At 48.6% G+C, this 20392-nt stretch overlaps 1 protein-coding gene across 2 annotated transcripts in view; it reads right to left on the bottom strand.

Moving 5' to 3' along the window:
* clybl (citrate lyase beta like) overlaps positions 1-20392 on the bottom strand; it is a 74707-nt gene that overhangs the window by 32603 nt on the left and 21712 nt on the right. For both annotated transcript variants that reach the window (XM_062534223.1, XM_062534224.1), the window contains exon 2: positions 4238-4454. In XM_062534223.1, coding sequence (XP_062390207.1) covers positions 4238-4454 — 217 coding nt within the window. The remainder of the gene's footprint in view (positions 1-4237; positions 4455-20392) is intronic.

Genomic DNA, 20392 nt, shown 5'->3' with positions numbered 1-20392 from the left:
AGACACAGAAACACACACACGCACACACAGACACACAGACACACACAGACACAGACACACACAGACACACACACACACACACACGCACATGCGCACACGCACACGCACACGCACACGCACACGCACACGCACACGCACACGCACACACACACACACACACACACACTCCCCTTCACCAGTCACACACTAGTAGCAGCAGCACCATTAGCACGAGCGGCTTCTCTCCCAGGCCCTGTTCACACATCCACCCATTTCCCCGTCGCAGCTAATCATTCTGGTTGATCCTTCTTTATGAGGGGAGGGAAGGCTCACAGAAAGAGATGGAAAGAGAGATGGAAAGAGAGAGAGAGAGAGATAGAGAGATGGAGATAGAGAGAGAGATAGAGAGAGAGAGGAGGAGGGAGAGAGTGAGAGAGAGATGGATAGACAGAGAGAGTGAGTGAATAAAGAAGGAAAAAAGGACCAAAATGAGGGGGTATGGGAAGGGGGGGGGGGGGTGGGTAGAGGCAAAACAACATCCGTCCACTTTCACGCTCCAGCGGAGGAGGGGGTCCCTCCTGGCGCGGGCCGGCGAGTCCTGCCATCTGGAGGCTAAATCGAGTGTGAAGTACAGTATAGTTTGGGACCAGGCTCCGTGGCGCCGCCTCAGCAGCTAGTTCATTAGTTCCAAACTTCCAGGGGATTAGGAGAGCATCCACTCGAGGGGTGTGTGGGTGGGGAAGAGGTGGGTGGTGCGTGTGTGCGTGCGTGTGTGTGTGTGGGGGGGGCGGGGGGGGTTCAGCAGGCGGTAGGGTGGTTCGTCAGATAGGGAAAATAGGAAGGAGGATGTTGGGGTGTGTGTGTGTGTGTGTATGGAGGGGGGGGGGGGGGGGGTAGGGAGGAGAGGCGTCCACTGCACAGCAAGGTGCAGGCCCACAGAGCGATGCACACAAATACAAACACAAACAAACCCCCCCTCCCCCCCCTCCAGCCTCCCCTGAGATGGACCTGAGAGAGGTGTAACCGCCAGAGTCACCGCAGGGTTCCACAGCAACGCCTCCACCAGCCTAGCAGGGGTGGGCGCTTGTGCTGCAGTTTCTAGGGCTCTGTGTCACTCTGTGTGGACCCGGCGTGGGCCTACATAGTGTATGCATGTGTGTTGCACATACGGACATGCTTACGTGTTGTGTGACTGAGTAAGAGCTTTGATTTGCCTGCAGTAAATGTGGGTTTATCGAAGATCTTCTATGTATCATATGTTGGTTTGCGTATGAGTACGTGTGTGTGTGTGTGTGTGTGTGTGTGTGTGTGTGTGTGTGTGTGTGTTTATGAGGAGGGAGGGGTTTATATACGCTCTTGTGTGTGTGTATGTGTGTGTGTGTGTGTGTGTGTGTGTGTGTGTGTGTGTGAGTGTGAGTGTGTGTGTGCAAGCATGCCTGTGTGCGTCTGCGTTAATCCCCGCATAGCAGCTAGCCATCTCTGGACAGCCCTCATACCGTCTGTCACATGGCACCAGGCGGGCGATGCGGGCCCGGTTGGCGCAGGTTGGCACGGGGGCGTCTGACAGGGCCGCCGTCGGGGCACGGGAGCAGCGCCGCGAGGGTCGCTGATCCTTCGGCGTAAACAAACCTGCGGGCACCTGCCTCCTCCGGCCGCAAGCTCCCAGTGTCCCCCCCCTTTCCACGGAGAGGAGTGGAGAATATCCTCCACCACAGACGCTCCAGTGAATGTACTGTACCATGGTCCCTGGCACATAAAAGGCCATGTGGTACAGTCACACTGAGTTGAATCAAATTTTATGCAAAATGCATTTTTTTCCCCCTTTCTCAAGTTATTTGTTCTTATAAACAGTGAGAAGCGAATAAGATGCAAAATTGATGGGCCTGCTCTTCTTCAAAGGCGTTTTTTTTGTAGATTTGTTTTAATGATACAGCATAAATGCCGGATGTTTAAAAAATTCAGTGAGATGAATTGAGGGGGGGGGGGGGGGGGGGCACATCAGTTTTTTTTCTCGATATCGTGATGATAAAGATTTTTGAAAAAATCTCTGAGATATTGAGAGAAAAACTGAGAGATATTGAGAGAAATTACTGTACACTGACTTCTAAGAGATTTATTCACAAGCTCGTACAGTGCATGCAAAGGCAGGGACTTTCTGGCGAGGCGAGGCGAGGCAAGGCAGGCACAGCGAGGCGAAGGCGACTGTCACTTAATGCCAGCCGAGGAGAAAATAATGTATCCGTCTATAGGTGCGCACAATCCCCCACAGAGTTTCAATTGCCACGATGGGAAAACAGTGGAGGGAGTGGGAAGCGCGAGGCAACGCAAGCCGTGAGGAAATGGTCGCGTTTTATTATCGAGTTAAATAATAACGCGCCCCCCTCACCACTACCCGACTACAAGGCTCGTGAGTAAATAATGGATCACAGGTTCTTTTTTTTTCTCCCTTTGCACACTGTGCCAGACTACTTTAAAGCAGACACATGGTCTTAAAAATTGACTGAAATCTTGTGCTGTGAATTGTACGTCAGACTGGCCTTGACTGATTTATACCGTCAAATACACGCACGAGTAATGGGATTACTGGCACCATCTCTCTTTTTACACGTGATTTTTCCCCCTCTTCCCTTTTCTTCTTTTTTTTTTTTCCCGAGCACGAGACATTAGCATTTTTATCTGCGAGGCTGAAGAGAATGCTAATTCTATTGGCTCTGACAGGAAACACGGGTAACACAGAAGAGGCTTTTCCCTGCCTATTGCCGGAGAAATCAAGGCCTGCCCGCTAATGCTATTTTCCTCCCCTCAGATCACCTAGCTTTAATATCGCCCCGTCGCAGTAATCCGGCGTGCGCGCAGAGCCTTGCCTGTGGAAAGGAATTAGAAGGCAGCGTTTCCGCCGCTCCTCCTTTTCTGTGAGCGGGGGCTTTCCATAAAAGAAACATTTGCGATGCGTATCAGCGGAGTGAGCGGCCTATTTAGCACGTTATGTAATTGCATACAATGCGTGGCAGTGAGGATTTCAAAGGGGATGTGGTGAAGAAAAAAAAAAAAACATGCACTGCTACTACAAAGGCTTCAAGACAAGAAAAAAAACCTGTGAGAGTCAAATGCAAACATGGCTGGACATCTGACCTCAAGGGGTCACTAGCTGGTGCGGGGATGACTTCCTGTTTTTCCAAACCCATTCAAAAACAACCCCAATAAATAAAAAAAGCAGCTTGTTTAGAGACACTCGGCTCCAACACCACTTCGGAAAAAGGGGGGGGTCAGAGTTCAGGCTGTCCGTCAAACGGCTCTTTATCCACCCCCGTCTTCCCGCTCTCAGAGGGACACGGCCCATGGCTGTATCAATCATCTTTATTATCCCGACTTAGAAAACCTTTTGTTTCCCAACTCGGCCCCCCTTCGGCCTCCCCTCCGTTTCCTCCCCCCAATCACGATTTCACGGACAGCCAGGCAGGACCAATGGCGGGCTGGTGTGGGCGGGCCAAGAATGCTTTTTAACCTGCTGCATCTGGCTGGTGCCTGCTGTTCGCCCAGTGTGACGTGGTCACCTTGTTCCATGGGACGCGGAGAGGGGGGCCTCCCCAACCCTTTATTACAGCATAATGGCTCAAGAAATGCGGCTTGTTTTGAGGCATTCCACTTAGGTAGCCTTTCAGTGAGGGGAGTACAGGAAGTGCTGCACCTGTCTTTGGAACCATTTCTAAAGCCACCTGAGAGTGGCTGTGGGCCAGGACTGCCTGATGGGACTGTGTCCAGCCACAGGCCACAGGTACAGCACACCAAACCATTATAGGCTTACCAAACACATGAAACATTGCGGGGCTCAGATTTAAAACTGGATTCTGCCTTCGATACGGCCATGCTGAAAGAAATACAAAACTATTGTGCACCAGTGACATGATTTTTGCTCTCATTTTCAATTTTCTTCATGGATCTCATGTACATTTAGCTTGAATTAAATATTTGGTGAGAGGCAATAATGGCAGAAAAACTTATTTGAGTGAATGTCTCTGGATGAAAATATGGCCTTGTCGACAATATTAATCCAAATCAGTAAATGATATGTAGACATCATTTTGTTGCTTTTATGTTTTCTATTTCTTTGTCTTCTCCCTTCCCCTAAAGAGTGGTTCATATTCCTCTCTTGTAATTTGACACCCAAGGCCAAGTTTGGCAACATCAAATCTCTATGTTTGATTGGCAGCACAGTCAGTGTAGGTGATGGCCTTTGGTTTCTGTTTCGCCCCGTTACCTTTTTGGTGAGGGCCACTCCATCTTCACAGTCCAGCACAGCACAGTCCACGTCCAGCGAGGTCAGTTTCTTCAGTTTCCGCACGTCGTTGCCCGGAACGTAAAGGACAGCACGCCGCGGCACGTACCTCAGCGACGTGCCCGGGGCGTGGTGGGCACGACAGCTACCATGGCAACACCACCACTGCCCCACAGTCAACACAGGGCGGTGGGCCTCTCTGTCAAAGACAAAAGCACACCAAAGTTAGTGAACAGACACAGGGGAACTGTCATAATAACATTTTTTCAACACCAAGCCAGGCTGGGTCCAATTTTTCCACACAAGACTCTTTCAACAAATGTGTTGCTGTGACGTGTGTGGGTGACAGCACGGTATCACCACCACTATGTCTGTCTGGCTCTGGTCTTAGGGGAACAGGAAGTGTTTGCCTTTCATTGACCCAGGTGGATATGCAATGCTGATCTGGTCTGGGAGAATTCAGCTGACTTCATCAGAAACACACACTATCCTCTCACACTAAAATGGCAAGGCTAACAGAACAAGCACTGCTGAGTTGCTGTAGCTTATATACTGTACTGTATATAAGGACAGTCTAACACAGGACTGACAGGAAAAAAACAGGACAGAAGGGATTGAAAGGATAGACAAAAAGAAAGAAAGATGCAGAGGAAAGGAAAGAAAGAAAGGAAGAAAGATGCAGGAAGGGAAGGAAAGAGGGAGTGAGAAACAGGCCAGGGGAAGAGTGGCAAACAGGGACATAAAAAGCAAGAAGAGGGAGAAGCAGAGGCATGGGGATTAGGAGTCCCTCTGAAAGAAAAAAACAATTAAAGTTTCAACAAACAACAGATCCACATTATTCCCCCTACTAATTACCCCTTCAAACAATCAGCCAGTCAGCCCCAGCAACAACACCACGCAGCACACAGCAACAACAGCAGCAGCAGACGCCACAGCGGCGGTAGAACACAACACACAGTAGTGAGCGTTCCCTTCCCTCTCAACCCTTCACATCTCTCCACAGAGGAAAGGAAAGAGGAGAAGAAAAAAAAAAACACAACGGCGGTTATTAGCCTATCCCGTGTCCGCCGCCACCCGGATCACGTTTTCTTTCTTTTTTTTTTTTTTTTATCACACGCACGCTAATGGCCGCCGGTTATGACAAACATGTTTTAATTATTTGTTCGGTGCGGTCGGCGCTGCTCCAACAATTAGCGCTAATGAATGGCCGACATAATTGGGATCACATATATCTAATTACAGTCGGGGAGAGCTCGTCCTCGCCCCTCTGCCTCTGCTCTCCGCCGTCGCCCTCCGTGGGGTAACACCGTCAGCGCATCCCCGCCACCCCCCTCTCTCATCCTGAAGAAGGCAGGAAAGAGGGAGGAGGAGGAGGAGGAGGAGGAGGAGGGAGGGGTGGAAAAGGGTGTATGGGAGAGGGAGAGAATATGGAGGGAGGAAGGAGGTGGAGGAAGAGAGGAGAAGGAAGAGGAGGGTTGGAGGGAGAGAGAGAAAGAGAGAGAACATGGAGGAGGTAGTGGAAGAGAGCAGAGTAGAAGAAGAGAAAAAAAGTGGGGGTGAAGTATTCTCCTTTTCTTCTGCCTTTGTTCTCTAAAGGAGCTAAAGTCACTTCAATGGCCACTTAATCCCGTCCTCCGCGCTCCACAATTGCCCCCTGGCATCAATCAGCGGTAATCTCGACTAAAGATGCGGCCGCTACACTGGGCCAATTAAAAGCAATTCAGGTAGCCACTGCTCCGAGCGTCCCAAGTACACTGGGGCCTCAGTGGGGATCCTCCACGCTATAGTGTTTAACTTCGGCCGCTGACAATATCTCGCACACTCCGGGGGGAAAGAGGGAGGAATATATGCAAAAGAGGGCCTCTCTCTCTCCTTTCCTCTCCTCTCTTCGCCTCTCCTCTTGCTTCTGCTCCCTCTGTGTGTGGAGAGAGAAAACAGAGCTGGAGGGAGAGAAAGGGGAGGAACATGCGAAGGACAAAAAACCAACAAGCACCCGTATCGATGGAAGGGAGCAAAACAAAAGCAAACAGAAAAATTAGAAGGAAAAATACAGGGGGTGGTACTGGTGGTGGTGGTGGTTGAGGGTGAGAGGAGAGGATCTGTGTGTGTGTGTGTGTGTGTGTGTGTGTGTGTGTGTGTGTGTGTTGGGTGGGGAGGGTGTAAATGAGGTCTTCTACATCCTCAGCAGAGTGCTGCAGGCGGAAAAAAAAAGCCATTTAAAGTGGCCACTTGAAAGCCAAATAAATGATAATGTAAGTGGGAGGCTTACATGAAGATGGCCCCAGTAATTAAAGAATAGATTTCTCATGAAGGCAGAGTAGGAGGAGGAGGAGGAGGAGGGGTAGGGGCAAAGGAGGAGAAGAAAATGATGAAGGGGTGGGATGGCGGGGGGCTTGTCCCTTGATGGTGTACCATCAGAGAGAGAGAGTGAGAGAGAGAGAGGGTGGTCTCAGCAGATCTACTGACACTGGCAGGAGTCTGTCTACCCAGAGACACACATTCAGCACTTCTTCAACTCCTTCACTCCTCATCACTCTCTCCCTCCATCACTCCCTTCATCCCTTCCTCTTTTTTCTTAACAGCAGGGGGGACTTCACTTTACTGGGACCTGGTGGACCACTGGGGAGTGGACAGTCCCTGGGGGGAGGACATTCCTCAACCTACTGTTGTGAACACGGATGCGGAAAAACAGCCAGGTCCCTCTAACTTTAACCTTACAGAGCAGCAAGCAGTCCTACTGCATCTGTTATAAAAGCACATAGCATTAGAGCCCAGCTCTCTTAAGTCCTCCGGAGTCTCCCAGCCCAGGACTGTCAGTGTGGGCTAAACAGGCCCCGTGGGTCAGTAGTATAGTTCTACTCCATGGCCACGGCTGGGCTTATAAGGAGGCAGGAAGAAGCTGGAACAGGAGAAAAGGGGGCCTCTGCCGCTGCCTCTGCCTCTGCCTCCCCCCCTGACTGGCCCATCCGGTGCACGTGCAGCTCAGCCTGTCACTTCCATGCTGTTCACAGAGGCGCAGGCAGCCCAGACCAGGTGTCCTCCGCCGCCTCCGAGGACCGGCCAGAGCAGGTGACACTGTTTATTTAGCACAGGCGGACGACTGCGCTGACAAAATGGCACCAAGGGAAAAATTGGGGGTACTAAACACACACACACACACACACACGTGTGCGCGCGGTCAGCAAAGATGCTAACACACACACTCGCACACAAGAAGATGCACAGCAGTGGATGTCTAAAATGAATACACAAGCGTACACGCTAAACACGTATTTATCTCTTCAAGACTGGTAGAAACACGGAGGAAATACAAAAACAGCACATATGCACACTCACTAACCATTAAACACGGGCCAAAACATGGGCCACACCACAGTTTCTCAGCACGAAAAAACCCACATAGTAACAAAATGCAAACATACACACACAAACAAACACACACACACACACACACACACACACACACACAAACACACACACAAACACACACACACACACACACAAACCCATACATACACATTTGCTTGTGGCTGGCTGGGTTTTCATTTGCTGCCACAACAAATTGCCGGGAACTTTTATCATCGTCAGCTGGGTTCATGGCTTTTACTGGGGAGGCGAGGCAGGGCCCGGGCTGCAGCGGGCGCCCTCGTCAGCCTGTGGTCGGGGGAAACCGGTTCCCCAGAAGCGGAAGTAGGACAGAGGCTAAACGGCGGCGAGCGGTCGGGGCGGGCGGCTGCCAGACTGGAGGGAAACGGTGGGCTGGGGGAGGGTGGTGGTGGGGCACATGGTACATTTCAAAATATATTGCATTGTGGTGTTGGAGGGACACTTGTTTTTTTTTCTTTCTTTCTCTTTCTTCTTTTCCCTTTCTTTCATTCCGAGTGTCTTTTTTCTTTCTCTTTCTCATTTCCTTTTTTGTTCTTTTTTTGCTCTTTCTTTTTATGTTGCTTTCCTCCTCTCAGTCCATCTTTCTTCTCCTCATTCTTTCTCTCCCCCCACTTTTCTCCCTCTCTCTCTCTCTCTCTCTCCCTCTCTCTCTCTGTTGCTTTCCTCCCATTCCTTCCGTCTCTCGGTGTCCCTGGCCACACGTGTGCTCTGGCGAGGCGGCAGCAGCAGCGGTAGTGGAGGTGCTGGTGTGGGCTGGAGAGAGCGCCGCACACATTTCAATATCATTTAGCTTTTAGAGCCGTTCCTCGGGCACCCATGCACATAATTAATTCTGATTTGGGAATTCATTTGACAAGTGGTGGAATTAATTGCCAAAACCTACAAGCAAGACAGGGAGAGAGAGAGAAAGAGAGCAAGAGAGAGAGAGAGAGAGAAGGGAAGAGAGGGAGAGAGAGAGTATGAGAAGGGGAGAGTTATTTATTTATGTGAATATTAATTCTCCCATGGCTGGCCACCATCAATATGCAACACCAGTGTGAGTGTCCTATGTAAGAGCTGCCATAGGCTCTCAGTCCCTCTCCTCTCGACTCCAGCAACCCTGCGCTCTCAGTGACCACACACTTTAAACTGCACTTCATCACTGACCACACTACAGCACTCTCAAAGGCAGTGTCTTAGGCTGTTACCACAACAGTGCCAACCAAGCACACTCATCCAAACAATACACACAGCAATACTCTGTCCGGTCCGGAATGCCATGTATAAATGAAAATGTTAAACTTATTGACAAGAAATATGTGACAATCTAGGTATCCGCGTGACTGCCCATAGAATATTATAAGCTGAGAGATGTTTGGAAAAATCAAAAGCAAGTCTGTGTCATTATATAATAAACAGCACAGAGCCAAAACTCGAGGCTGAATTTTTAATCGGCGCCACATGTGGCGATGTGTCTCGCTCTCCAAACACTGATTTCATGAGTCAGAATAAAACAAAGTGCATAGTTACGCTATCAAACAATTAGAACAAATAACGAGCATGCACGCCTTTTCCAGTCCAAGGTCATCGCCGAGTCCATTCATAAAAACGCTGTGCAAGAGTGAGCTTATCTCTGGGTTATTTATTTGGTGAAAAGATTTGCCCAGTTCTCATTTGCCGCCACTCCGCACCATTGCAACTCGGTATTTTAATACGACGAAACAGTAACGCCAGCAGCCTTTACTAATGGTGCGATATTCAAATAAAAAAAGGGCCACGCAGACTATGAGCAATAAAACGCAGGGAGCCATAAATGTTATTATAGACATTACAGTAGCGCTGGAACCATTTGGATCCGTTCACTTTTTCCCAGAGACGAGCATTAACCAGATATGTAATCTGGGGGCATTTTTTTTTAATCGCCCTAATACCACATCTGTTCAATATATTTCACCCAACATAGCAAACATCGCTCCATAATATATACACACATCTCAAAAAGTTTTACAATGGCTGAAATATACAGCACGGGGAGAGTTACGACTTGAGAGGTTATGATAATGTCGGATTGTGGGTCCGTGTTAGGGGGCTGTAAAGTAATCAGACTGTGGTCACTGTGAGAGGGTTTACTGGTCAAACTTCAGAACCCCGTGGGCAGCAAGGCCTTTTATGTGCTGCTGAATAAAGAGAGGGTTTCCATTATGACTGAGTAGGGCTGGCCTGAGGGGTTCCCATACAGTAAGGGGTTAAGGCACAGGGAGTTAAAGCCTTCCCTCTCACGAGCCCAACTCTCTCTCATGAGCACCAGGTCCTCTATGTGTACAGTATGCAGAGTTTGTGGGCGCGTGGAGGTGCATGTCGCAGTGCCACTGTTCAAAGCATGAAGCTAGAACTTGACAAATAAAGCTCGCCATCAGCATGCATCACACCAGCTCTGTTTCCCAGGCAAAACTGTTGGAGATCAACTGATATCATGTATGAAAAGCACTGAAAGACTGCATGCAGAAATATTGGGAGGTTAGTACCGTAATTTCCCTACTATTAGCCGCGGCTTATACATTGATTTTGCTACATTTCTTCAGCTATGAGGTTAATACATGGGGACAGTTAATATGGTATTAATATGGTTTTGTTTCTTTGAACTTGCATAAAACACTTATACATGGGAAATTACTGTATCAGTCCTACAAATGGATAGATAGATGACTATGCTGAGAATGTGTGGATGAGATATGCTGAGAACAAGTTGGCTCAGATAACATTATGGAAAGGTTTCCCCAGAAGCTCATCTGGAAATACCCTTAGAAGCGCATAAATGATGTCCCAAGGAATTGAGGATAGCAATGAAACAATTGGAAGGTAGCAGTAGGACAAGCTTGCAAGGAATTCCACTCTTGCTCAACACTCTTTCTCCTCTCTCAGCTTTTGTGCTCCATGCGGTCAGCAACAAGTAGACCATCAGCTTGGTCTGTAGTCCATACTACCAATAAAAGATTTGCCAGTGCACCAGCTGTTCAATACAAGATGTAGCATGCTAGTCAGTTTAACCAGGTTATCTGAAATAGTTAAAGTTCAGTGTCAGTTCAGTTCAGTCAATCAATCAGTCTGTCAGTCAGTCAGTCAGTCGGTTCAGTTGACTGGTGAAATTGGCGATACTGACTGGAAGGTAGGTCACCACAGTGTTCAGCCAGTCTGTGACAGTAAAGGTGAATTGAACTCCCATTGACATCTGCCATGCATCGACACCAGAGTTTTAAACACGATTCTATTTCTTGAGTGTTCGGTCCAAAGAAATGGTTAGGTCTTTGACACTGACAATTTGAGCTAATGTTTACGGCACTGTAGGTTAAAATAGAGACTTATAGAAGAGACAAGGCACTGAATGAATCCCCCATAGAAATGTATGGGGTCAGTTTATAACGCCAATATGGCGGTCGTCTACACATATCCCACCCTTTACCGTGCCAAAAGCCAATTGCTGGGCAAACAGGAAATTCTGCCCTGGAATGTAAGTAACCAATCGGAGAAGTTTTGCCTTCTGTTTACTTCCTCCATCACTATGGTAAGAGCCATGCCGTGAATGTTGGTGCATACGCAGAGCAAGTTATTGTAAAGAACATCTTTTTAAACCTTATTTTAGCAATTTGGGGGAAGATATTAATACCAAATATTATTAGTTTCAGAGTTAATCAAGGATTAGGTTGATGTGCTTTTTATGCCAATATGACCTTTGAAACTTTTCCAGGACTTTTCTTCCCTTAGAAACAGTTGAGATTAATAAACAAAACTAATGCTGTATAGCTCATCTGAATGGAAGTGTCAGCACGTTAAATGCCCTATCACCAACAGGGTGGGTGCTGGCAGTAAGAATTATGTTCACTATGATTCCCTAATAAATGTTTACATTTTTAGAATAAGCATCTGCTTCTCTTTTTTTTGTTTTTGAGTACTAGGCCTGCTACTGAAAACCTGTGACCGCAACACATACAGTAGCAAAATTAACTTTGTCTACAGTAATCCCTCCTAGTCGCAACATGCAACATCCATTCTAAACATTTCCATCCATCTACTCTAAACTTCTTCAAACTGACAAGGTTTCCTTTGTTCATCGTTTCACTACACACTCATCTTTTTTGAAACTAACAAAAATTTGTATCTTCATCCCGAAACACCTGCTAGCTCTCTTGTCTGCTGCTAACCTACAGCTCTGTGAAAAGAAACAGATATAATTTGTCTCACTTGTCCGAAACGCAACCCTTAATTTGATATATGATGTCATTACACTCTTAAAAGGGCTCTGGGGGCTTCTAGGCCCCGACCAGAGCTCTGTGGATAAACATGTTGTCCAATTTGAGCCCTTCTCACCGTCTGCGTAGGAACTGTCAGTCGTCGTCCTCTCAATATGCAGATTTCACAATTACTTCCAGCTTGTGGCGGCGACGGCTTTGGCTGTGTCTAAAATGCACAAAATTAAAGATTTGTGTTCCTGCTCTGTGATAATCAGCATCTTTTTAATATGCAAACTACTTTGAGGATCTGTGGCGTTTAGGCTTTTAAATTAAATTTGGGTGGGGAGGGGGTGGAAAAAATAAATAAAGATGAAAAAAAGAGAGGAAAATCGATGCCGTGATGCATAAACAAGTCATTCCGTTCCATGAAAAGAAAAAAAGAGCGCAAGAGGAGGGAAAAAAAGAGACAGAAAAACGGTCAAAAGTCATCCATATTTATCTCATTTCGAGCGCTTGTCTTGTACTCCCACCTCGGTGCAAAACGGCTAAAACAGCCCCAGTAAAAGCTGCTGCCCAGCATGGGGTGGTGCTCGTGCCGCCTTTCTTTATTTATTTACGCATTTATTTATTTGTTTACCTATTTATTAATGCAAGTTTCAAATTGGGGAGACGCATGCTGCCTTCTGATAAAAAAGAAGAAATGCAACAAAGTTAACCAGTGATACAAAGCAGGAGACAGACTTTTATGCACTTCCCTCCATTTTCCTGCAATATCTCTTTTTTGTCTCTCTCTCTCTCTCCCGCTCGCTCTCTCTTTCTGTCTCTCGCTACTAAGCTGTAAGATCCTCGGCTCTTCAAAGAGGCGACAAAAACCCATAGACTTTTCCCTTACATTGTCGCACGCTTTCATTCTCTGCCTCCCTCTCAGTGTCTCGGTCTGCAGAGTGATCCTGTGCTCTTTAAATAGGATCAGTGGGTGGCGGTTTGACCCCTGCTCTAGTGTGTGAGTGGAAAGGAGCAAGAGAGAGGAGGAGAGTGTGGGCCCCGGCTTCCTCCTCCCTCCCTCCCTCGGCCCCGCCGGCCCTCCTGGGCCCCTCCCGGTCCTCATTAGACGGCCCTCGACGCCTTAATCTGTGCCGACGGGATGAAGTTGCGCCGGTTAGCTTCTCTTTGGACGCCGCCACTACCTGTAATCCCTCGTCCAGTGCCCGGCTGCCTGTCGCTTCGGTTCTCTCTCTCTCTCTCTCTGAACACACACACGCACACACACACACACACACACACGCACGCACAAAGCCTTACAAGCTCTGGGTGAAAGAAATGTCTCTAGCGCCCGGTTTGTGAATGGCTTTCCCGTGGCAGCTCAAGAGAACAGGGCTGTTTCACCTGTCAGACATCAAGCTCTTTTTCTCTCTTTCCGCCACTGCTCCTCTCTTCACTCTCTCAATCTCTTTCTCTCTCTTCCCTGCAACAATATGTAGCCCACACGACTCCCAAAGAAAGAAGGAAACATCTATATCCCCACAAGGAGCGGTGGAAGAAACAAGGTTAGAGCCATTATGATCGACTGAAAGAGACAGACATCAACCATCTCCAAAGTCGACGCAGACAAAAGTTGCCGCTTTCTCAAAAAAAGTCCAGACACATCCCCCTATGTAATCATATTGCTATTGGGACACCTCTCATTATCAGGATGTTTTTTTTTTCCTCTCCAAAAAAAAACCCTAATCCTCACAAAACAAGCATTCATTGTATATTTTTCATTCATCCGTCTTTGGGAATAATTGCGGGGAAGCTCAATAGAGGGAACAAGCAGTGGGTGTGGGGAGGGCACGAGGGGTGAGCCTTTTAAACTTAGCATTTTTATTGACTCCGCCGCAACAAAATAACAGAGAATGGTATGAGTGTGTGTGTGCCATGGCGCAACGGCCATTCAGGCTTGCCGGAGAGCCCCTTTGTAACTCTTTGGAAGAGGAGGGTTTTTTGGGGGGGGGGGGGGGGGGGGGGGTGGGACGGGTCGGGGTGGGGAGGTGAAAGGAAGCCCCCACTGGTCAAAATCTAGTGGAACCTCCACACAACGGAGCACAACTGTTCCCCCGACGCCTCAATGGGAGGAGGATAAAAGACAAGATGGACTTCAGAGGTGCGGTCGCAGACAAAGGCAACAAAAGTGCTTATCGCGAGGGAATGACACGACTCGTTGCGGCGAACAGAGAGAGAGAGAAAGAGAGAGAGAGAGAGAGAGAGAGGGAGAAAAAGAAAAGAGAGTGAAAGAGAGAGACAGAGGGAGAAGAAAGAGTAGGGAGCCAGGACAATGGCGGGTGCAGGCCTATGAAGTGACAACTGGGAAGAATTGAAAAACCTACAGGAGAAGTGTCACACCAACTCCCTAAAAAGAAGCAAACACAAGGAACAGGCAGGTCATAAGAGAGCAATGGCCATAAAACAGAGGGGAAAAGAAGGGGATAGGTGATATATGGAGGTACACGGGATAGGAAATATGAACTTATTATAAAGGGAGAGAAGTAAAAGAAAGAAAGAAAGAAAGAAAGAAAGAGAAGCAATCAGCTGTTGCTGCTGTTCAGGTGACAGCAGTTGACAACACACGCAAAACACACACACACACACACACGCACGACAACAAAGAGTGAGAGGGAGAATCTCCTAACCCACTCCCTAATAGTCCCCATACATTCTGTTAGAAGTGCTTCCATACAAACACGTTTAACCCCACCAACAAACATGATCCCGAGTTCACACCTTCAAGCCTTTACGCCAGCGCCAGCACACACACACACACACACACACACACACACACACACACACACACACACACACACACACACACACACACACACACACACACACACACACACACACACATCTCTGGAAGATGTTTACCATTCACTTCCTTCAGGAAAAGGAAAAAAAAAATATTACCATTTATCATTCTGTAAGCTAACAGCCTGTGAAGAGTCTACACAGCCGCCACTGCCACCTCCACCTCCACCCACCAGCCTCCTCTTCCCCCTTTCTCATTCCCTGGTTCTCGGTTGCAGTCCGAGAGGGAATCTTTCAGCGTTTATAAGAGGAGCTGGGGTGTGACGCCCATTTTAATGGCCGCCGCCGCTTCATTTACAGTTAAATCATGCCACCTCTCGAGACAGCAAACATTTAAATGCAGGCAGGAGAGCGCGCTACAGAAAAAGAGGAGAGATTTGTTTGACACGTATTTATAAAAGTCTCCTCAAATTACATCCACCACCTCCTCCTCCTCCGCCCCCCCCCCCCTTCCTCCTCCTCCTCCTCCTCCTTCTCCTCCTCCTCCTCACGACCCCCATTCGCAGGGCTGATGGATCAATGGTGTTCTGCATGCATAAAAGCAAAGCGGCGACATTAGCATATTTTTAAGTCATTACTCGCGTTCCGAGGCACACGGCGCTCATGCCTGAGAGGATTCGAGCGGAGGAGGAGAAAACTTCCAGGAAGACTCGGGGTGCCAGCTCATGTCTCCAGCTCAGGGGCTTCACCGCCGTTTTGTTTTCACCGACTCAGGGGCCAAAGAAGATTTTTCACGGAAATATCTGCGTACCCCCCCTGAGTCCTCCTGTCAGTTACTGCTGCTCATGTACCACATCTTCTTTGACATCAATGTAAGATAGAAAAGAAGATAAATGTAAAAAGTAAAAAATAGAAAACAAACGAATAGATCAACATCTTCATCCAACAAAATGATTGTACTGTAGGCTGTTATCATATCCGCTCTAAGGACAGTCTATAATGATAACACATGTTAATGGACCTATGAAAGCACTGGAAACAGCAGAAATGAATTGTCTAAGATATTTAAACCCCGAGAAAGTTGTTCCGGAGGTTTCCCAGCCATTCCGCCTGCATCCCTTGGGAGAGCCGTACTTCGGCAGCCTCTATCTGGGGCCACTCTCCGCCTCGGACTCCCTGTGTCTCTGGTCCCCGGGTAAAACGCCACACTGACACAGCCAGTTGAAGTGGTCATCTCTGGCCTCAGGGGCCACGGTGCTGGCCTTGTACTTTTAACCCAGAGGGCCCCCATTCAGTGTCCCTTCATGCCCCCGTGATGAGTAGACAAGCGCGGGGTAATTGATTAGTGGCAAAGTAGGGAATTAAAAATGGAGGCACGACATCCATAAAGCCTCCCAGACAATGGCGGCCGGTGTAAAAGTGTGAAAGGGATAGCCCGCAGCCGTGACGGCGCCATCAAAGACTGCGCCGACACACACACACACACACACACACACACACACACACACACACACACACACACACACACACACACACACACACACACACACACACACACACACACACACACACACAGTCACAGACATAAAGGAGGCGGCCCATTCTTCTCCTCGAGCACACTACTTCTGAAGAGTCCCTATTCTGTGGCGGGAGTGCTGTGGGTTCAAACTGACAGGGGCCATTATGGAGGCGGCTTGTCGGCTCACCTTCATAAAAAAGCGAGCCGTAAAACAGCGGAGAGACAGGGGCCTGTACGGCTTCATTATGTTCCGACACTCCCTCCAATCACGGGGCGGCCGCCGCTTGAGTCTCCTCTCGCACGTATCACTGGCTAACGCTCGCTTTTGCTCTCGCTCACTCCCTCTTTACAAACAAACAGAGGCCTTCTATTTCACTCAGGAACAGTGAGAGAGGAGAGAGGACAGGCTGAGAGAGTAAAAGAGAGAGAGAAAGAGAGAGAGAGAAGGAGAGAAGGGGGGGGAAGGTGGGAGGGAGGGAAGGAAGGAGGGAGGCCAAAAAAACAAGAGAGATAAAGAGGCATCCAGCCCTCTCCACTTCAACACTAATGGAGATCTTTCTTTTCATCAGCGACATAACGCAGAGCACAAAGGAGACAGACAGACAGAGAGAGAGAAAGAGAGAGAGAGAGAGAAACAGAGAGGGAGAGAGAGAGATAGAGAAGAGAGCGAGGAGGGAGAGACAGAGCCCGTCACCATGTTCACCAATCATTATTCATCACTTTATTAATTAGGGGCAGTTTGCTCGCCTATAGTCACATAGCCAATGTGATCAGGAGATAAAATGTTAAGTTGAAATGTTCTCACAGTGGGTAGCAGGGGAGCGAGGGACAGAGAAGGGACGAGGATGGAGAGGCAGAAGGCGCTGGTGGTGGAGGAGGGATGTGTGTGTGTGTGTGTGGGGGGGGGGGGGGGGGGGGTGAGTTGAGAGAAATGTAGAAAAAAACAGCCATTAATAAAAGCACTGTTCTGCAGGAATTATTTGGCCATTAAGAGCAGCAGAAAGAGATAGAGGGAGAGAGAGAGGGAGAGAGAGAGAGAGGGAGAGAGGGAGAGAGAGGTGGTGGCCATGGAGACAGATGGAGAGTACAGCTGGGACTGGGAACCTTTGGCCGTGACGGGAGGCTCAGGCCGGCTCCATGTGATATGTGATTTTTATTTATTTCATGCAAATATATTTAGGTTCTTTTTTCCATTATGGTGACAGCAGGGACTCTGTGTTAAGGTGAGGAGAGGTTCAGGACGGTATGTTTGCACACTTTTCCCCACACCTCTCTCTTTTTTTCCCCGCCGATGTTTGGTTTCCTGAGACGTGAAAGAGGCGGATGTCTGGTAAAGGACAGAGCTGCTAGCAGTGGTCAGGAATGGTCAAGCTGGACTAAACAGGCTGGGCCTTTGGGCCGTCCTCCAACAGGGAAAAAACAACACTTCATCCACTTCTACGAAGCTCAGTTGAATTGTCATTGAAACACTTGATTAATGTGTAAATCCTCTTCTAAAGTTATTTTTATATATATAATAGTTACAAAGCATCATTTGTTGGTTCATTGTAGACAATACTGCAGCTTTAGTGGCATATTCAACTAATCAGATTAATCTAAAAACTGAGATGTTCAAACTGACAGTCTGAATTCCTTGCTTTGTATTCTATGCCTCCAACCGTCCCATTAAGACTAAAAAACACTACATATCCGAAGCCACTTAATACAGCACAACTGCTCAAAGCAATCTGTGACAACAAATATAGATTTTTTTTTGAAAACAGAGAGGTATAAAACACAGAGGTATAAAAGACCTTTGAGAGTGAGTAAGCTTTCATGCCAGACAACATCTGGTTTAAGTATAATAACAACCAAATAACAACCAGGGAGAATAAAGGCGAATCACTCCTCGAAAACAAACCCTAATTGACGGGGCAGCGTTTGCAATTCACTGGCAAAGTGCTCTAGACTGACAGAGCAGACACGTGATAATTGTGTCGCTAACGATTCCACAGCAAACAGGCTTTGAGCTGCGAGCCTGGTGTTGGTTTTAGGAGCAGGGCCTCAGCGGAGAGAGGAGGAGAGAGGAGGAGAGAGGAGGAGAGAGGGTGTCTCTGGCCATGGCACAACTCTGTGGGGTGAATAGGCCAGGAGGATCTCTCTTTCTCTTACTCACTCACTCATTCTCTCTCTCTCTCTCACACACACACACACACACACTCACTCATTCTCTCTCTCTCTCACACACACACACACACACACACACACACACTGTCCGTGGGCCTGGGAGAGGGGTGATTGATTGGCGTTTGTTTTTGTGTTTTAAAGCAGCTTCTCCAGAGCACTCACACAGAGCAGCGTGAGCAATGGTGAGCTGAGCTGGCCGTGTCATTCGGCCATCATTGGGCCCAAGCCATTGTCCCTCACTGTCCCCGCCTTCCAGGACAATCTCTCTCTCTCACACACACACACACACACACACACAAGCAAGACAACAAGGAAACAGGGACGCACACAGTCACTAAGTCATTGTCCACACACTAAACAGACAAGCGGCAACAGACCGGCCCCTTAGCACTCGCACTCAGCAGCCCTGACAGCAGAGTGGGCACCCAGACACATGCAAACATGTCAGATAGCATTAGCTCGCCACACCGACGCGCAAACAAACACACACGGCCCCGCAATGCACACGGTCAGGGATGTAAAAGGCAAACAGGATCCATTCACATGTACATGCCACGCAGATTTAGAGGCCGATGTAATGAGAGGCAGAGAGCTGAACAGAGCACACAATCCCCACAGACAGGGTGACTAAAGCGCAGCTTTGGACCAACAGCACAGATCAGCCACACAGCCCCTCTCCTCATCCTCCCGACACAGGCCCTCTCCCTCTCTCCCTCTCCGTCTTTCTCTCTCCCTCCCTATCCCTCGTTCTCCAAGAGGGGCCTAACCACAGTGCTTGCACACATGGCTCTGCTCTCCTCTCCCCATCCCTCTCTCTCTCTCCTTCCCTCCCTCCCTCCCTCTCTCTCTCTCTCTCTCCCCCCCTCCCCTCCTCTCTTGTGTTGTGCTGTGCTGGCTGGCCTCCAAAGCTGCTCAAACGGATCTGTTTCCCGCAGCATATGGGTGCATCTGAGTGTTCTTTAACTGCCAGGCGGCGGCCGCGGCAGCAGCAGCAGTGGCCACGGCGGAGACGAGTGGTGGCGGAGCGGCGGTGATGGCGGTGGTGGCGGTGACGGTGCTCGGCCACCGCGCTCCAAACCGGAGGCCAGCTGACAGGCTGGGGCCGCGGCGTACCGTGCTCACTCGCTCGCTCGCTCAAAAGAGGCGCCAGAATGCTCGCCATCTGATCACTTCACTCAGCTCTCAGTCAAGATGCAGTCAAGGCTTACATACACACAGACACACACAGGCACACACAGGCACACATAGACACACACAGACACAACCAGACACACACACACACACACACAGTCTTTTACACCAATACAACATATTCTCTTATGTTCTCTCTTACTCTGTAACACATACACACACACACACACACACACACTGTTTCTTACACACACACACACACACTGTTTCTTACACAAACACACACACACACACACACACACACACACACACATATCCTCAAACACACACACAGGTACAAACACACACTCATACGATATTTACTTTGGCATAGTGGGGTATTTTTTGATATATTTTTTATGACAGATTTTCAAAAGAGTTTGGCTCTCGCGAGGCATAATAAAAATTCTACGACTTTTTTACTGGGTGAAAACTTTAGAAAATAAAACGGATAAACAGAAAACCAACCTACATGTCCCACTGAGCCCCCCCGCTCGGGCTAAAATAAACACACGAGAACACCCCAATGTGGGCCCTTGCAGAACCGGCCGCAGCATTGAGATGTCCGCCAGCTCCAGGAGAGGCCGTTCCTCAGGCGGGCGCAGCCCCAGTATGGTGCTGCAAGAGCGGGGTTTGAGCAAGGCCTTCTCCGGCGTTCCCCACCCTGGCCCATCCCAAGTTACAGTATCCCTGTCCTGTCCATCCTCAGAGGAGGGGAAATGGACAGGCTGGCCACACTGCAGGTTAGAGGCAGAGGCCCTTTTTAATGGAGAGAATCCTGAGGGTCGTGGAAAGCATTGGGGTTGTTGGGTCTACCCCCATATTAAGAGAAGATAAGAGAGGAGAGGAGAGGAGAAGAGGGGAGTGTTGCTGTAGACATGAGGAGGTGGGAAAAGGGCCATCTAG

This window comes from Sardina pilchardus, chromosome 4 (assembly GCF_963854185.1).
Source record: "Sardina pilchardus chromosome 4, fSarPil1.1, whole genome shotgun sequence".
In the NCBI taxonomy this organism is placed as follows: domain Eukaryota; kingdom Metazoa; phylum Chordata; class Actinopteri; order Clupeiformes; family Clupeidae; genus Sardina; species Sardina pilchardus.
Note: the sequence above shows the minus strand (reverse complement) of the source record. Positions and strands in the feature narration are given on the sequence as shown.